Source organism: Benincasa hispida, unplaced genomic scaffold (genome assembly GCF_009727055.1).
Source record: "Benincasa hispida cultivar B227 unplaced genomic scaffold, ASM972705v1 Contig446, whole genome shotgun sequence".
Classification (NCBI taxonomy): domain Eukaryota; kingdom Viridiplantae; phylum Streptophyta; class Magnoliopsida; order Cucurbitales; family Cucurbitaceae; genus Benincasa; species Benincasa hispida.
Window position 1 is genome coordinate 179303 of NW_024064858.1, and position 15922 is coordinate 195224.

The 15922-nt window shown below is 33.6% G+C and overlaps 1 protein-coding gene across 1 annotated transcript; it reads left to right on the forward strand.

The window, feature by feature from the left end:
* Positions 1-3297: 3297 nt before the first annotated feature.
* LOC120069499 (cytochrome b-c1 complex subunit 7-2, mitochondrial-like) lies at positions 3298-3783 on the forward strand. Its single transcript, XM_039021273.1, is given in 4 exon segments — positions 3298-3336; positions 3339-3384; positions 3476-3630; positions 3763-3783. Coding segments are annotated over 4 exon segments (261 nt in total).
* Positions 3784-15922: the final 12139 nt, after the last annotated feature.

Here is a 15922-nt window from a genome sequence, read left to right on the forward strand (position 1 = left end):
TTTGATTCGTACATGTAAAGTTTTGTGAAGTCTTGCGCATATTTGATTTATATATTGTTGGTATATTAATCCTTTAGAATATTTTGTTTTCTTATTTCTCTTTTAGTTAATGTTATTTTCATATTATTATTGTTTGGTTTTTAAAAATATCTAAGATTGATTAGTTGAACTCCTTCTTATTAATGATATGTAATCGATGATATTTAGTTAAATTTATTTTTTAATTTAATTCTAGATTTCTAAAAGCAAACTTTTCTAATGATAGAATCTTGAATACTCGCGATGCCCATATATCACACCCTGCCTCGAACTCGCCTCCTAAGTCCAAGGAGAGGCATGAGGGACTGCAGATACCATCTTTTTGTGATACATACTATCCAACTGAATCTCTTTACTCTCAATAAACTTTAAGTCAAGGAGATAAACAACAATTGATTGAGTAGGCACATTTTATTACAACAATGTAATGTTTACATAGCTCCAAAACTTAAATACAAAATTTACAACAACAACTCTAAAACTCCGAAAGTGTGACTGTGGCTTGTGGCAAACCGAGACCTTAACAACACCTGGAACTCCTCACCTTTCGCTACCTAGGAAGAAAACATGAAAGAAAAGAATGAGTTTCACAAAGTTCATAGAGTGGTAAGCAACTTCTAGAGTTTATTTTCTGGGAACAACGTCGACCGCTCCATGTCGCAAACCTGTTACAAAAACTTGGCAACACTAGTGGGGTCATACTTTAAGTGGGTTAGTTTTGTTTGTTTTCGTGTTTTTATATAAGGCCTTATTTTTTTTATTGCAATCACACACATGTACACAAGCCCCCCCTACCCGAGCTATACCCATAAGTTCATAATTGAGGATTAGTATAGGTTTTTTTTTTCCTAATATGACATATTCATATCTTAAAAAAAAGAAAGAATGAAAATAAAAAGAATCACATGTCATAATTTGTCATAATTATTTCACTTGTACATATTTGTAAAGTATGACATTCATGTTTATAACAAAATCTTTGACTCTTTTTTCTTTAAAAAAAAACTTTTCAAATAATGTTATTCCAAAATATTCTTTTCATAAAAAGGAAAAAAGATTATGTAACATTCAATTGTACATATTTATCATTCTAATTAACTTTGATTTTGAAAAAAGAGTATTTCAAATTAATATTCTCCCTTTTTATTATTACTATTTATTTATTTTTTTGAAAAAGTTGTTTCATCACTCTTTGTTACTTACTTTGTAACATATTTTCGTTTTTCGTTTTTTTTTTATTTCGTAAAAGGAGTATTTCAGAGTCATATCACAACTTGTATTAATTTTTTTAAAAAGTCATGCATCGTTCAATAGTACGTATTTTCAAGTCTATTTTTTTAAAAAAGGAAATTCTTTGATTTTTATAAAAGGGCATTTCATAGGTAGATTTTCCATGTTCATTGTTCATTTAAAAAGAAAATATTCATACATCGTTCACTTATACATATTTTACAACATATTTTCCATGTTCATTGCTCATTTGCATCAATTCATTTGAAAAAAAAAAAAAAAAATCTTTCATTTGCTTGTACATATTTTGATATTTCAAATTAAATCTGGGAGGCTTTTCTTTTTTCAAAAGAACGTTTTTCCAACATTTTCGATTCTTAAAAGAAAATAAAAAAGATCACACATCATTTACTCATACATATTTTAATTTATATTTTTCATATTTCTAATCAAATCTATTTTTTCTAAACTAAAAAAAAATTAGTAATATGATTGTTTCATATTTTTTTTCTTAAAAAAACCAAAAAAAAAAAAAAAAGAAGCATGCATCATCTTGTACATATTTTACCTTATTTTTCTAACAAATTTTCTTCAAACAAAAATTATATTTTTAAAGTAATGTTATTGCACTGTTTTGTTGTTAATTAAAAAAGATCATGCATCATCTTTTTGTACATATTTCACCATCTATTTTTCATATTTCTAGCAAAATCTATTTTCAAGAAAAAAAAAACTTTTCAAAGTAATGTTATTGCACCATATTTTTTTTCTTTTAAATAAATCATGCATCATCTATTTTCACATATTTTACCAAGTATTTTCATATTTATAACAAAATCGAACTTTTTTTTTTAATTGTTAAAAAATTTCTTAAAGTATGTCATTGCATCATATTCATTTCTTAAAAAATAAAAAAAATCAATCACTCTTACATGTTTATGGTGTATATAAATATATATATATTATAGATCTAACAAGCTTTGTTTTTTTCATTGTAGCATTCTTTTGCGTATTCAATCATTAAAAAGAAAAAAAAGATCACGTGTCATTATCTTGTACATACTTTTTATATAATTTTAAATAATTTCTAACACAATTTTGACATTGAACAAAAAACATCTTCTTAAAGCAATGTTCTTGTTTATATATTCATTATCTAAAAAAAGCATCATGCATTTTTTACTTGTTACTACTTTGAGTCATAATTTTCATCTTTGATACAAATTCATTGCTTAAAAAAAAAAAAAAAGAAAAGAAAAAAAATCAAAATACTAATTTTCAACCTAATCATTCCTTTCTGTTATTTTCTAATGAAAAATGGCACTTATCATTTGACTTGAGCATATTCTGACAACAATGGTCTTTTTTAAAGCTTAAGGAAGCAAATTTTACTTGTAAAACAAAAAGAAAAAAAAATTGAGTCTTTATCTAGGGAAAGATGACAAAAAAAGAAAAAAAAGAAAAAAAAAAGGGAAAAGAATAGTGAATGTGTTGTAAGATTGTACTCATACTTTTGTTATTGTGTTGTTGTTTTCAAAGAAGAAAGAGGCAAAATTTAATTTCGTATTACAGAAATCTCCTTTTCCAAATACTATAGGTCTTGAAGAACATCACTTAAAGAAGAACAAATGTTTAGGTGTGTAAATCCTAAATTTTGTTATGTGTAAATCATGATCTATTGATTGATTGTTGGATGTGTAAATCAAAGAATCTATTGATTGATTGTTGATTGTTATTGAGAAGAAAGACCTAAATTTTGTTACGTGTAAATCCTAAATTTTGGTATGTTGAACTCTCTCTCTAACCCACGAAAAAGTAGATCCACCGCCTAAAGTTCCGATCTTTCTTTCTCTCTCTCTCTCTCCCTCTCACCAATCTGCAAGCCATATGCCAAATCTAGTCGTTGTGTAGCTCATGTTCATAGATTGAGTTTGTCCATGCCTGAAGTTCATGTTCATTAACAAATCTTGTTCTGACGGAAAAATCAGAGAGTAAATTTTTCTAGAGGAAGAAAGGAGAGAGATCGAAATGGCGTCCTTTTTGTAGTCCATCATTGACCCAAAGAAGAAGATTGTGGATTCATCGCCAGATTGACCCAATGCCTTCGTAATTATGGTAATTGAAACCCTAATCGTTTCTTTTTCTATGGCATTGATTTCGAATTTTGTTATGTGGAGATTGATTTTGGGTTTTGTTACTATGTTAGGTCTTCGATTCGATCTGTATGATCCATATTATGATATTGATGTGAAAGAGGCTTTGAATCGACTCCCCAGGAAGGTTGTTGATGCGGGCAATCAGCATTTGAAGCGGGCCATGGACCTTTCCATGAAGCATCAGTACCTTCCTGATGATCTTCAAGTTTTTTCCTACTATAGATGTTTATCTCTTCCTTAGATCCCTCAATGACTAATACCTAAGTTCGGTAGTTTTATGCTTAACTTCAGGAAGCTTCAATTTCAACTCTTTGCTGGTTTTTTTTCCTCAATGCAGTTGCTTGGTGTGGCAAGCTGAATGCTATTGCCTGTGCATCCAAGACATGTGTGAGAATTTCGAAGTTAACATTCATTTATTTTTTTATCGTCTTTTCGATTAGTCATGTGGGTTTGTGGTTTCATTTCAAAGGAAGTTACGATGAAATAAATCGTATACCATCTTGAGCAGTTTGCATTTCTAGAAACTTTTTGCTCTATATATGTAACGACCGGATCCTTACATATTATGGCCTGACCGCTACGACATGTATGCTTAGACTTTTCTATTATAAGATGAGTTTTGGTAAAAATTTTAAGAGAATATATCTAAGATTTTATTAATTAGGCAGAAAACTATATAAAAAGTTTATTTTACAAAACACTAGGATCCATAAAACATTAGCGTAGTGGTACAAAATGCATATGCCTATAATAGTGAGTTTGATGGTTGGCTATTTGAGCGATGTCCAGTTCTGCCACCTACGCTGTGTCCTTACCTACAATGTCTGTAAAAATAGGATGAGTATATAATATATCAAGTAAGTAGTTTTCACATAGGGTAGTGACCAAATGCACAATCACACGCAACATGTTTTGAAAACATATGATTGGGACCGAAAACATATAATAATATGTGGTGGTCGGTTATGCTTCTAACGTAAATTTCTCCGCCCTGATAGGAATATAAGGACTTAGGCAGAAACTAACCCATCTGATGATTAGCGGGTCATGCAGTCAGTAGGGCCAGAGTCGCATCCAACATAAACCATTAACATAAACATAAGATTGAACTAGAGTGGTGCAACCATACATACCCTGTTAGTCACTAGCATAATCTTGACATAGAATTGGGTCTAGAGGGGTGCAACCATACATGCCTTGCTAGCCCTAGAATAATCTTGACATAGAATTGGGTCTAGAGAAGTGCAATCATACATGCCCTGCTAGCCCTAGAATAATCTTGACATAGAATTGGGTCTAGAGGGGTGCAACCATACATACCCTGTTAGTCCCTAGCATAATCTTGACATAGAATTGGGTCTAGAGGGGTGCAACCATACATGCTCTGCTAGCCCTAGAAGCATAACCTTTATCTAATTAAAATTTAATCTTATGAACAAACATAATNTTTATCTAATTAAAATTTAATCTTATGAACAAACATAATGCATGGGGTCCCTTGTCGATAAACGTATTTTAAACATGTAATGCAACATAGCAATAACATAATTATGCAACATATTAAAGGTACACTACCATGAAACACTGGTGAGATACTACTTACCTTGACTGCGATCTTAGTTATTCCTTATTATTCCTTATGGTTTAATTAGTAAAGCTTTTCCTCTTAAATCAGAAGGAAATTTGGGCAACACTTCCCTCACGTTTCCTCCTTCAACTAACAGAATCACTTCACCCTTTTCACACGATTTTTACTACTGAGTTTTGTTTGAGAATGAGTTGAACTTCCAGCCCAAAGCCTCCTATTTATAGCCGTTTCCAGCTCTTCTCTATGTGACAACTCATCCTACAAATGGCTTCTTTAAAATTACTTAGGTTTAAGAATTTCTCTTAATAAGACACCTAATTTTGGCCAACGTTTGCCCTTACGTCTTCAACCTTTGTTTGTATTCAATTTTAGGGTTCTCCATGTATAATCTATAAGATCGTGGCCAAATTCAATGCTAATCCATGCTTCTGTCCAAATCTCGCTCTCTTTGTTCTCAGAATCTCGCTCTCTCCAGCTTTCTCTCTGGTTTGGCTCTCGTAACTCTCGCTCTTGCTCTCGCTCCCGCTCTCTCCCACTGTCTCGCTCTCTTTACTCTCGCTCTCTCCTATTTTCTCTCCAATCTCGCTAGTTTTCACGAACGGGTTACCTTCACTGCTTGTGGATTCCACTTCCCCTTTTTAACTCTTTCAAATTTTAAGAGTATATGGGCAATTAATTCACCTCCAATTCTTCCAATGAGCATTGCCCAAACAAAAAGTTATCTACTGCTTGTTGTCTCCTGAATTAGCTAGCGTCCAACTTTTAATTAATCCTCCCTGATTCTGCTCCCTTATTCATTTTTTTTGGATAATTAATAAATTTATTATTTTTTTCCTAACTCTAAATTTCCACCCGATTTTCCTATTAAGTTTTTATATTTTTCATTCTTAATTATATATTTTATTTGTTTTCCTGCTTTCTAAATTAGGGTTAGGGTATTACATTTACCATCCCTTTAAATAAAATTTTGTCCTGCTTAACATTTGACATTTAATTTCCTGTAGTGTATGCGTACAAATTTGGGTTGTTACAATCTCCCCCCCTTAAGAACTTTCGTCCTCGAAAGTTTCTTGGTTCTTAAACAGATAAGGGTATTTGACTTTCATCTCTTCTTCTTGTTTCCATGTAGCTTCTTCTACTTGCTAATTTCTCCAGAGAACCTTCACTAAACTTATTTCCCGATTACGAAGTGACTTCTTTTCTCTTGCTAGGATACAAACTGGAGTCTCTTCATATTCCAGGTTTTCACTTATTTGTAGAGGTTCATAATTTACTACATGTGATAGGCCAAAATATCATCTATAAATACGATCACGAAGTTTTCAAGATAGTCCTTAAAAATTCTATTCATCAAGTCCATGAAGGCTGTTGGGGCAGTCGTTAATCCAATGGGAATCACAACGAATTCATAATGCCCATATCTTTTCGGAAAGCAGTCTTGGGTATATTAAACTCCTTGATTCGTAGTTGATGATATCTAGATCATAAGTCTATTTTGGAGAATACTGAGGCTCCTTGTAATTGGTAAAATAGGTCATCAATGCGTGGAAGTGGGTACTTATTCTTTATTGTCAACTTACTCAACTCCCGATAATCTATACATAAACGCATTGATCCATCCTTTTTCTTAACAAATAAGACAGGTGCTCCCCATGGAGACACACTAGGGCGTATAAATCCCTTATCTAACAATTCTTGTAATTGTATTTTGAGTTCTTTTAATTTCGCAGGTGCCATTCTATATGGTGCTTTAGATATTGGTTCAGCTCCGGGAATTAGATCTATACAAAATTCTATTTCTCGACTAGGTGGTAAACTTGGTAGCTCTTATGGGAATACATCTTCAAATTCTCTTATTACAAGAATGGCCTTAATTTTATTCTTTTGGTTTCGTAAATCCACTACACTTGCTAAATATACCCAAGCCCCATGGTTGAGCAAATGTTTAGCTTTTAAGGCTGAAATTATTTTTGGGGCTGATGGTATATTAGAACTCTTAAACTTAAACTTGATTCCTGTTGGAAAGATGAATATGACCTCTTTATTATGGCAATCTATGCTTGCAAAGTTTGCTGCTAACAAGTCCATACCTAGTATTATGTCGAAATCACTTATGTCTAGGATGATAAGGGTCACCCCTAGTTCATGTCCTGATACTGACAATTCATAGTTTTCCACTACTGAGTTGGCCAACATAGATACTTTGGCAGGAGTAGCTATGGATAGAATGTAGCCTAAGGGCTTTATGTTAATTGAGCATGTTGTGCAAATGTTGTAGAGATGAATGAATGACTAGAGCCTGAATCAAATAATGTGAAGGCATAATACCCGAGAATGGGTAATGTACCTGTAACCACTGCATCTTGATCCTCTACCTCTTGACGTGTAATAGCAAACACCCGTCCTTTCTGTTGTTGAGTAACCTTGTTACTAGTAGGCTGGGTGGTCTGGGTAGTTGATACTTGGTTGATGAACTTTGGGCAAGCCTTTGCATAGTGATCCTTCTAGCCTCAGTTAAAACACACCCCTAAGTTCCGAAAACATTGCCCCTGATGGTGTTTTCCACAATTTCTGCACTTAGGATATGTAAATGTTTGACTCTCTTGTTGTGACTGTATGCCCTGAGTGCTTTGGGAAACTTTTTCTTGCCATGGTGAACATTGGAACCTTGTTGGGTGAATTTCCTTTTTCGATTTGGCATGAATACTCGTTCAGAAGTTGAGGTTTTGGCAGCAAGTTCTACTTTCATGAGTAAGGCCGACTCGAGGGCAAGGGTACTCTTTGTGTTGGAAAGCAATAACAATGTCTCGAATGCCTTCTATTAATCCCCAAATAAACCTTTCCACCTTCTTCTCTTCTGTGTCTACTAGTCGAGGGACAAAGTGGGAAAAGCGATCAAATTTTCGTTCATACTCTGCCACCGACATGTTCTCTTGACGAAGATTAAGAAATTCCACTTCCTTTTGATATCTGACTGTCAAAGGGAAATACTTGTTGTAAAAAGCCTGATTGAATTACTGCCATGAGACTGTACCTTTGATTGTTCTTTGTGTGGATTCCCAACAGAACTTTGCATCACCTCTTAACATGAAGGTGGCACAATTTATTTTATGTTTTGTTGGGATGTTCATATGGCGAAAAACTGTTATCCAATTCTCTATTGTAATTGGATCAACAAATGATCCATCAAATGTTGAAGGATTGAACTTTCTGAATTCTCTAATGATCTTCGAGTCATTTGTATCTTTGGTTATTGGTGTGGTGGATGAGGTTGTGTTTCCATTACTCATATTTTGTATTAGTATTTGTAGCGCCTCTGGTGTAAGTAACACATAAGGCGTCTGTCCATGTCTTTGATTTTGATCCCTTGTGGATTCAATTTGAGGTCTGCCTGGTCGTGTTGGAGCCCTTTGTGGTGGCATCTGGTATACACATTTTATTTTCATAATAAGGAAGCAATATAATTTTAATTTTTTATTTACTCATACCTTATGTTTACTAAATTATTTACTAAATTACTCGTTTGAAAATTGTACTTACAAGAGTATTTGGCATAACTGTGGGCATCACTTAACAGGCCAAACCATCAAACATCACGACTTTTCTAACTAGTAGAGCCTAATTGGCTCAAATGCTCTGATACCAACCTGTAATGACCGGATCCTTACATATTATGGTCTGACCGCTACGACATGCATACTTAGACTTTTCTTTTATGAGATGAGTTTTGGTAAAAATCTTAAGAGAACATATCTAAGATTTTATTAATTAGGTAGAAAACTATATAAAAAGCTTATTTTACAAAACACAAGGATCCATAAAATATTAACGTAGTGGTACAAAATGCATATGCCTATAATAGTGAGTTTGATGGTAGACTATTTGAGCGACGTCCAATTCTGCCACCTATGCTGTGTCCTTACCTACAAAGTCTGTAAAAATAGGATGAGTATATAATATACCTAGTAAGTAGTTCTTACATAGGGTAGTGACCAAATGCACAATCACATGCAACATGTTCTGAAAACATATGATTGGGACCGAAAACATATAATAATATGTGGTGGTCAGTTATGCTTCTAACGTAAATTTCTCCGCCCTGATAGGAAGATGAGGACTTAGGCGGAAATTAACCCATCTGATGATTAGCTGGTCATGCAGTCAGTAGAACTAGGATCGCATCCAACATCAACCATTAACATAAACGTAAGATTGGACTAGAGGGGTGCAACCATACATACCCTGTTAGTCCCTAGCATAATCTTGACATAGAACTAGGTCTAGAGGGGTGCAACCATACATGCCCTGCTAGCCCTAGAATAATCTTGACATAGAATTGGGTCTAGCGGGGTGCAACCATACATGCCCTGCTAGCTCTAGAAGCATAACCTTTATCTAATTAAAATTTTATCTTATGAACAAACATAATGCATGGGGTCCCTTGTCGATAAACGTATTTTAAATATGTAATCCAACATAACAATAACATAATTATGCAACATATTAAAGGTTCACTACCATGAAATATTGGTGAGATAACTACTTACCTTGACTGCGATCTTAGTTATTCCTTATTATTCCTTATGGTTTAATCAGTAGAGCTTTCCCTCTTAAATCAGAAGGAAATTTGGGCAGCACTTCCCTCGTGTTTCCTCCTTCAACTAACAGAATCACTTCACCATTTTCACATGATTTTTACTACTGAGTTTTGTTTGAGAATGAGTTTAACATCCAGCCCAAAGCCTCCTATTTATAGCCGTTTCCAACTCTTCTCTATGTGACAACTCATCCTACAAATGGCTTCTTTAAAATTACATAGGTTTATGAATTTCTCTTAATAAGACATCTAATTTTGGCTAACGTTTGCCCTTATGTCTTCAACCTTTGTTTGTATTCAATTTTAGGGTTCTCCATGTATAATCTATAAGATCATGGCCAAATATAATGCATAATCCACGCTTCTGTCCAAATCTCGCTCTCTTTGTTCTCAGAATCTCGCTCTCTCCAGCTTTCTCGTTGGTTTGGCTCTCGTGACTCTCACTCTCGCTCTCGCTGAGAACCTCGCTCTATTTACTCTCGCTCTCTCCAATTTTCTCTCCAATCTCGCCAGTTTTCATACGTGGGTTGCCTTCACTGCTTGTGGATTCCACTTCCCCTTTTTAACTCTTTCAAATTTTAAGAGTATATGGGCAATTAATTCATCTCCAGCTCTTCCAATGAGCAGTGCCCAAAAAAAAAGTTATCTACTGCCCGTTGTCTCTTGAATTAGCTAGCGTCCAACTTCTAATTAATCCTCCCTGATTCTGCTCCCTTATTCATTATTTTTGGATAATTAATAAATTTATTATTTTTTTTCCCAATTCTAAATTTCCACCCGATTTTCCTATTAAGTTTATATATTTTTCATTCTTAATTATATATTATATTTGTTTTCCTGCTTTCTAAATTAGGGTTAGGGTATTGCATTTACCATCCCTTTAAATTAAATTTCGTCCTTCTTAACATTTGACATTTAATTTCCTTTAGTGTATGCGTACAAATTTGGGTTGTTACCGTATATGCCAAGAATTGAAGGAATTTAGTTGTACAATTAAAGTTCATCTTACAGCTACGCTTATTTATGTTAGAATGCCCTTCGAATCCATGCCAAATGATTTTTCCCCTTCTATAGGCATGGTGTCTAATATATGCTCCAATTAGAGAGCTTTTATTGTTGTTACCCTTCGATGAAACCTTCTTTCTGATTTTTTCTTTGTAAACTTTGTCTTCTAAATGATCATCATGGTTTTTATCTTTTTCTAGTTCCAATGCAAACTCACCATTTTGGATCCCCATTCACATTGTGATTCCAGAGTGATCGACAGAGTGTGCCGTATTTAACGTCATTATAGGTATGCTGTGTTATATACCTCAGCATTCTATTACTCTTTAACTTTATGGTGATATTTTACTAGTGGATTTTTTGCAACCACCAAGCATGGAGATTTTAGTATGTCATTTTGTAAAGCTGGGGCACCTATAAGCTTAGAATTTTGGGTATAACCATTGTTGAGTCATTTTGATTTTATTAGTATTCTTTTGCTTTGTTATCTTGCAGCTGTTAGTTTTATTTTTGTTTCAGATCTTGGATTCTTTAATTTACTTTTGCTATTTATTTGGGTAGGTAGGCAGTTAGCTTAGGTCTTTCTCTGTACATAAGACCTTTATTTTGTAAAGAGGTTACTGTTTTTAATAAAATTCTCTTGGCTTTGGTTGTTTACATCAAATTTTAAGCCACCATGGGTTGGACTAGTGGTCAAGGCCATGTAAATGATAAAGAGCTTAGTGGGAATGATTCAAGCCAGTGGCTACTTATGCAGGATTTAATATTCTATAAGTTACTTTGGCAACTAAATTTAGTAGGCCTACATAGTTCCTCTATGAGAATAGTCAAGGTGCACAAGCTGACTCAAAGACTTGCATATATAAAAAATCCTAAAGTTTTACCATCCGATATGATGATCGTCTGTAATCTTTTTATTGTATATTCTTCATATTCATTCTCTACATTTTCTTGCCCTTGTAATGGTTTGTCATATCAGAATTGGTGACTATTTACGTAGTCTAACGAGTAAAGAACTTGGGAGAAAGTTGAGTTTATTTTGGATAGACGAGGTATTAGTAGAGCACCATTGTTTCAAAAGGGGAAAAAAATTGAGGACATAATTTTTTCATGATTTGTCCTCAGATGCATTTTATTTTCCTCGTTTTGAATCTTAAAACATTCTTGAAATTTTTAGTAAAATGTATTTCACAATCTGCAGATTCTCCACGCGATTCTATCCAATTTATTGAATGGTCCCCAACTTCCTGTCCACGTGCTCTGCTAATAGCTAGTTTCCATGGGAGGACAACTATTTGGACTCAACCTTCTCGTGTATGCTCAAATCATATATTCCCTTGATAAATGTAATGGTTATGTTTCTTTCTCTTTCAGAATCAAGGTCTCATAATAATTGGTATTTTTAATCAAGGGTTCATGTCACAAGCTTTTCCTATTAGTGGTCTTGCACATGCTCTTGACTATATATGAGCATACATCTTTTCTTGTTTTAATTTGCTTTACTGTTCTATTTTCATCCAGGGTTCAGCTTTTGGGTAATATATGTATGAATTCTTGATTTTGATATTATTTACCATCTTTTAGCCTAGATGTTTTCTGTTAGCCTATTATTTACCATTTATTTGCTTTGTACTACAGACAAATGCTGATGGTCTGTTATAAATAGTATTGATTTTGATATTATTTACCATCTATTAACCTAGATGTTTTCTTTTAAAGCAAATAAATGACTTGTGTAGGCCTTTGTTTGTGGTTGAATTCTTGATTTGTTCTGATTGTAACATTATACGAGTAATTTTCATGCATTACCACTAGATCTTCACTGTTAATCCTAATTCTTATATTATTTTCAAAAATATTATACGAGTGAAATTGCTTTATCACATGCAAATAAAGTAAAATGTATGGCGGTAAATTTCTTTTTTTTTTTTTTGGTTTGATTAATCTGGATTCTTTGATTTTTATTTACTGGCAAGTATGGAAGGAAGGTTGGATAAAAATAAGATAGAGCAAGGTTGATGATTTGATGACCAGTGCAAATTAACTTGCTCAATTGTTGATGATTCTGAAATTTTGGAACACTGAACCTTGTTAAGCTATTGTAGTACTTGAATATAGAAGATAATAAAGATTTCATTTGGTCTTAAGTAAACTATTTTCGAACTGCCCACAATGGCTTTAAATGTTGTATGTTTCTTGGTTCTGTCGCAGTATGTAACAACCAAAATTTGTACACATACACTCTAGGAAATTAAATGTCAAATGTTAAGCAGGACGAAATTTTATGTAAAGGGGTGGTAAATGTAATACCCTAATCTTAATTTAGAGAGCAGAAAAACAAACAAAATATATAATTAAGAATGAAAAATATATAAACTTAATAGGAAAATCAGAAGGAAATTTAGAATTGGAAAAAAAAATAAGAAATTTATTAATTATCCAAAAATAATGAATACGGGGGCAGAATCAGGGAGAATTAATTAGAAGTGGGATGCTAGCTAATTCAGAAGACAAAAGGCAATAGATAACTTTTTGTTTGGGCACTGCTCATTGGAAGAATTGGAGGTGAATTAATTGCCCATATACTCTTAAAATTTGAAAGAGTTAAAAAGGGGAAGTGGAATCCACAAGCAGTGAAGGCAACCTACGCATGAAAACTAGCGAAATTAGAGAGAGTGAGAGTAAAGAGAGTGAGATTCTTAGCGAGACAGTGGGAGAGAGCGAGAGCGAGAGCGAGACCAGCGAGAAAGCGGGAGAGAGCGAGATTCTGAGAATAGAAAGAGCGAGATTTGGACAGAAGCGTGGATTATGCGTTGAATTTGGACAGAAGCGTGGATTATGCGTTGAATTTGGCCACGATCTTATAGATTATACATGGAGAACCCTAAAATTGAATACAAATAAAGGTTGAAGACGTAAGGGCAAACGTTAGCCAAAATTAGGTGTCTTATTAAGAGAAATTCTTAAACCTAAGTATTTTAAAAGAGACATTTGTTAGGATGAGTTGTCACATTGAGAAGAGCTGAAAGCCACATAAATAGGACTCTTTGCCTGAAGATTTAACCCATTCTCAACACAATCTCAGTAACAAAGAATCGTGTGAAAGAGTAAGTGTGAGTGAGGAAGTTCTATGAGGTTAGAAGAGATAAAGCTGGGGTGAGGTGCTGCCCAAATTTCCTTCTAGTTTATGAGGGAAAACTCTACTGATCAAACCATAAGGAATAATAAGGAATAACTAGGATCGCATCAAGGTAAGTAGTTATCTCACAGTGTTTCATGGTAGTGTACCTTTAATATGTTGCATAATTATGTTATTGTTATGTTGCATTACATTGTTAAATAATGTTTATCAACAAGGGACCTCATGTATTATGTTTGTTCATAAGAATAAATTTTAATTAGATAAAGGTTATGCTTCTAGGGCTAATAGGATATGTATGGTTGCACCCCTCTAGTCTCAATTCTATGTCAAGATTATGCTAGGGACTAATAGGGTATGTATGGTTGCACCCTTCTAGACCCAATTCTATGTCAAGATTTACTAGGGACTAACAAGGTATGTATGGTGGCACCCCTCTAGTCCAATCTTACGTTTCATTGTTTAATGGTTGATGTTGGATACGACTCTGGCCCTACTGACTGCATAACCCGCTAATCATCAGATGTGTTAGTTTCCGCCTAAGTCCTCATCTTCCTATCAGGGCGGAGAAATTTACGTTAGAAGCATAACCGACCACCACATACTATTATATGTTTTCGGTCCCAATCATATGTTTTCAGAACATGTTGCATGTGATTGTGCATTTGGTCACTACCCTATATGAGAACTACTTACTGGTATATTATATACTCATCCTATTTTTACAGACTTTGTAGGTAAGGACACAGCGTAGGTGGTAGAGCTGGACGTCGCTCTAATGGCCAACCATCAAACTCACTATTATAGGCATATACATTTTGTACCACTATGCTAATGTTTTATGGATCCTGATGTTTTGTAAAATAAACTTTTTATATAGTTTTCTACCTAATTAATAAAATCTTAGATATTTTCTTTTGAGATTTTTACCAAAACTTATCCCATGATAGAAAAGTCTAAGTATGTATGTCGTAGCGGTCGGATCATAATATGTAAGGATCCAGACGTTACACAGTATGTGTTCAACAATGGACAAATGGATCTTACAAGACTTAAAGATCTAGTTCGCATTGTTGGGAGACAGAGGCTTGTGTTGTATCTTAGTTGTAGAAAAAAGGTACTTCTTTTTGTATTATTATTGCTGAGTTTAGAAGCTCATGATTGATTAACATCCTAATTTATGGTTAACCCTTTAGATGTAAAAAGTCACCCAAAGTCATTTGCATTGAAACGAACAAAACATCTTGCAGCTTGAGGTTTCACTAACATTTGTCTATGCTCATGCTTTGATTAACATTTAGTTTCGATTTAGGAAGGTAAAATGCAATTGTGACAGATAGATGGCAGAAGTTCAGTGATGTCTTTCTGTGTTGTATTTGCTTTAAGTTACATACAATTTGAATCTAATTCGTCTTTGGAATCTTGTTTAGATAATCTAAGATTGACCCTCGATAGCATCTTTTAGTTGGAGATGTTTTTTGTGGTTTCATTTGATTGAAGTCTTGTATCCATTGGTGTGCTTTTTAGATGCTTGAAGTTTTGGTGTTGCTTTAGGGGCCTTTTTACTTTTTAGTTATATGGATAATGTAAAACTTTTTAGTTGAATATGCTAGCCTCGTACGTAAATTATTTATTTTTTATATAGTACTAGGTTTAATTTAATAAATGGACGTAAACTTATGTTGAATTTATCTTTTTTTTTTTTTCCTTTTTTGTACTTCATTACAAAAGATGCATATACACAAGGAGAGATCGACGTAATTCGGACCCAATGGGCAAGTTTTGTTGGCCAATTTGTGTAAGGATGTAATTCTTGTTTTTTGTCTCAATAGAATGTAAATGCTAGCTTAGAATGAATGTAAATGTAATGGATTGGAAGGCAAATATTGATGGGCTTGCCATGCAAATATTCTGGTTCTGGTATTGTTTTGCAAATTTTGGTGGATAAATTCATAGGTGGAAGACAAATATTGATGGGCTCGCCATACAAAATTTTCTATACTTTTTAATATAAAATACGGACATTTCCTGACCAAACACGAGACATATAATGTCGTTTTTAACTTATTTGACCAAAAAAATGGATTCGCCAATAGTATTTAAAAAAAAACGGACAGATTCGGGCTTCAATGTTGTTTAAGAATTAAAAAAAAACAGGACCAACATTA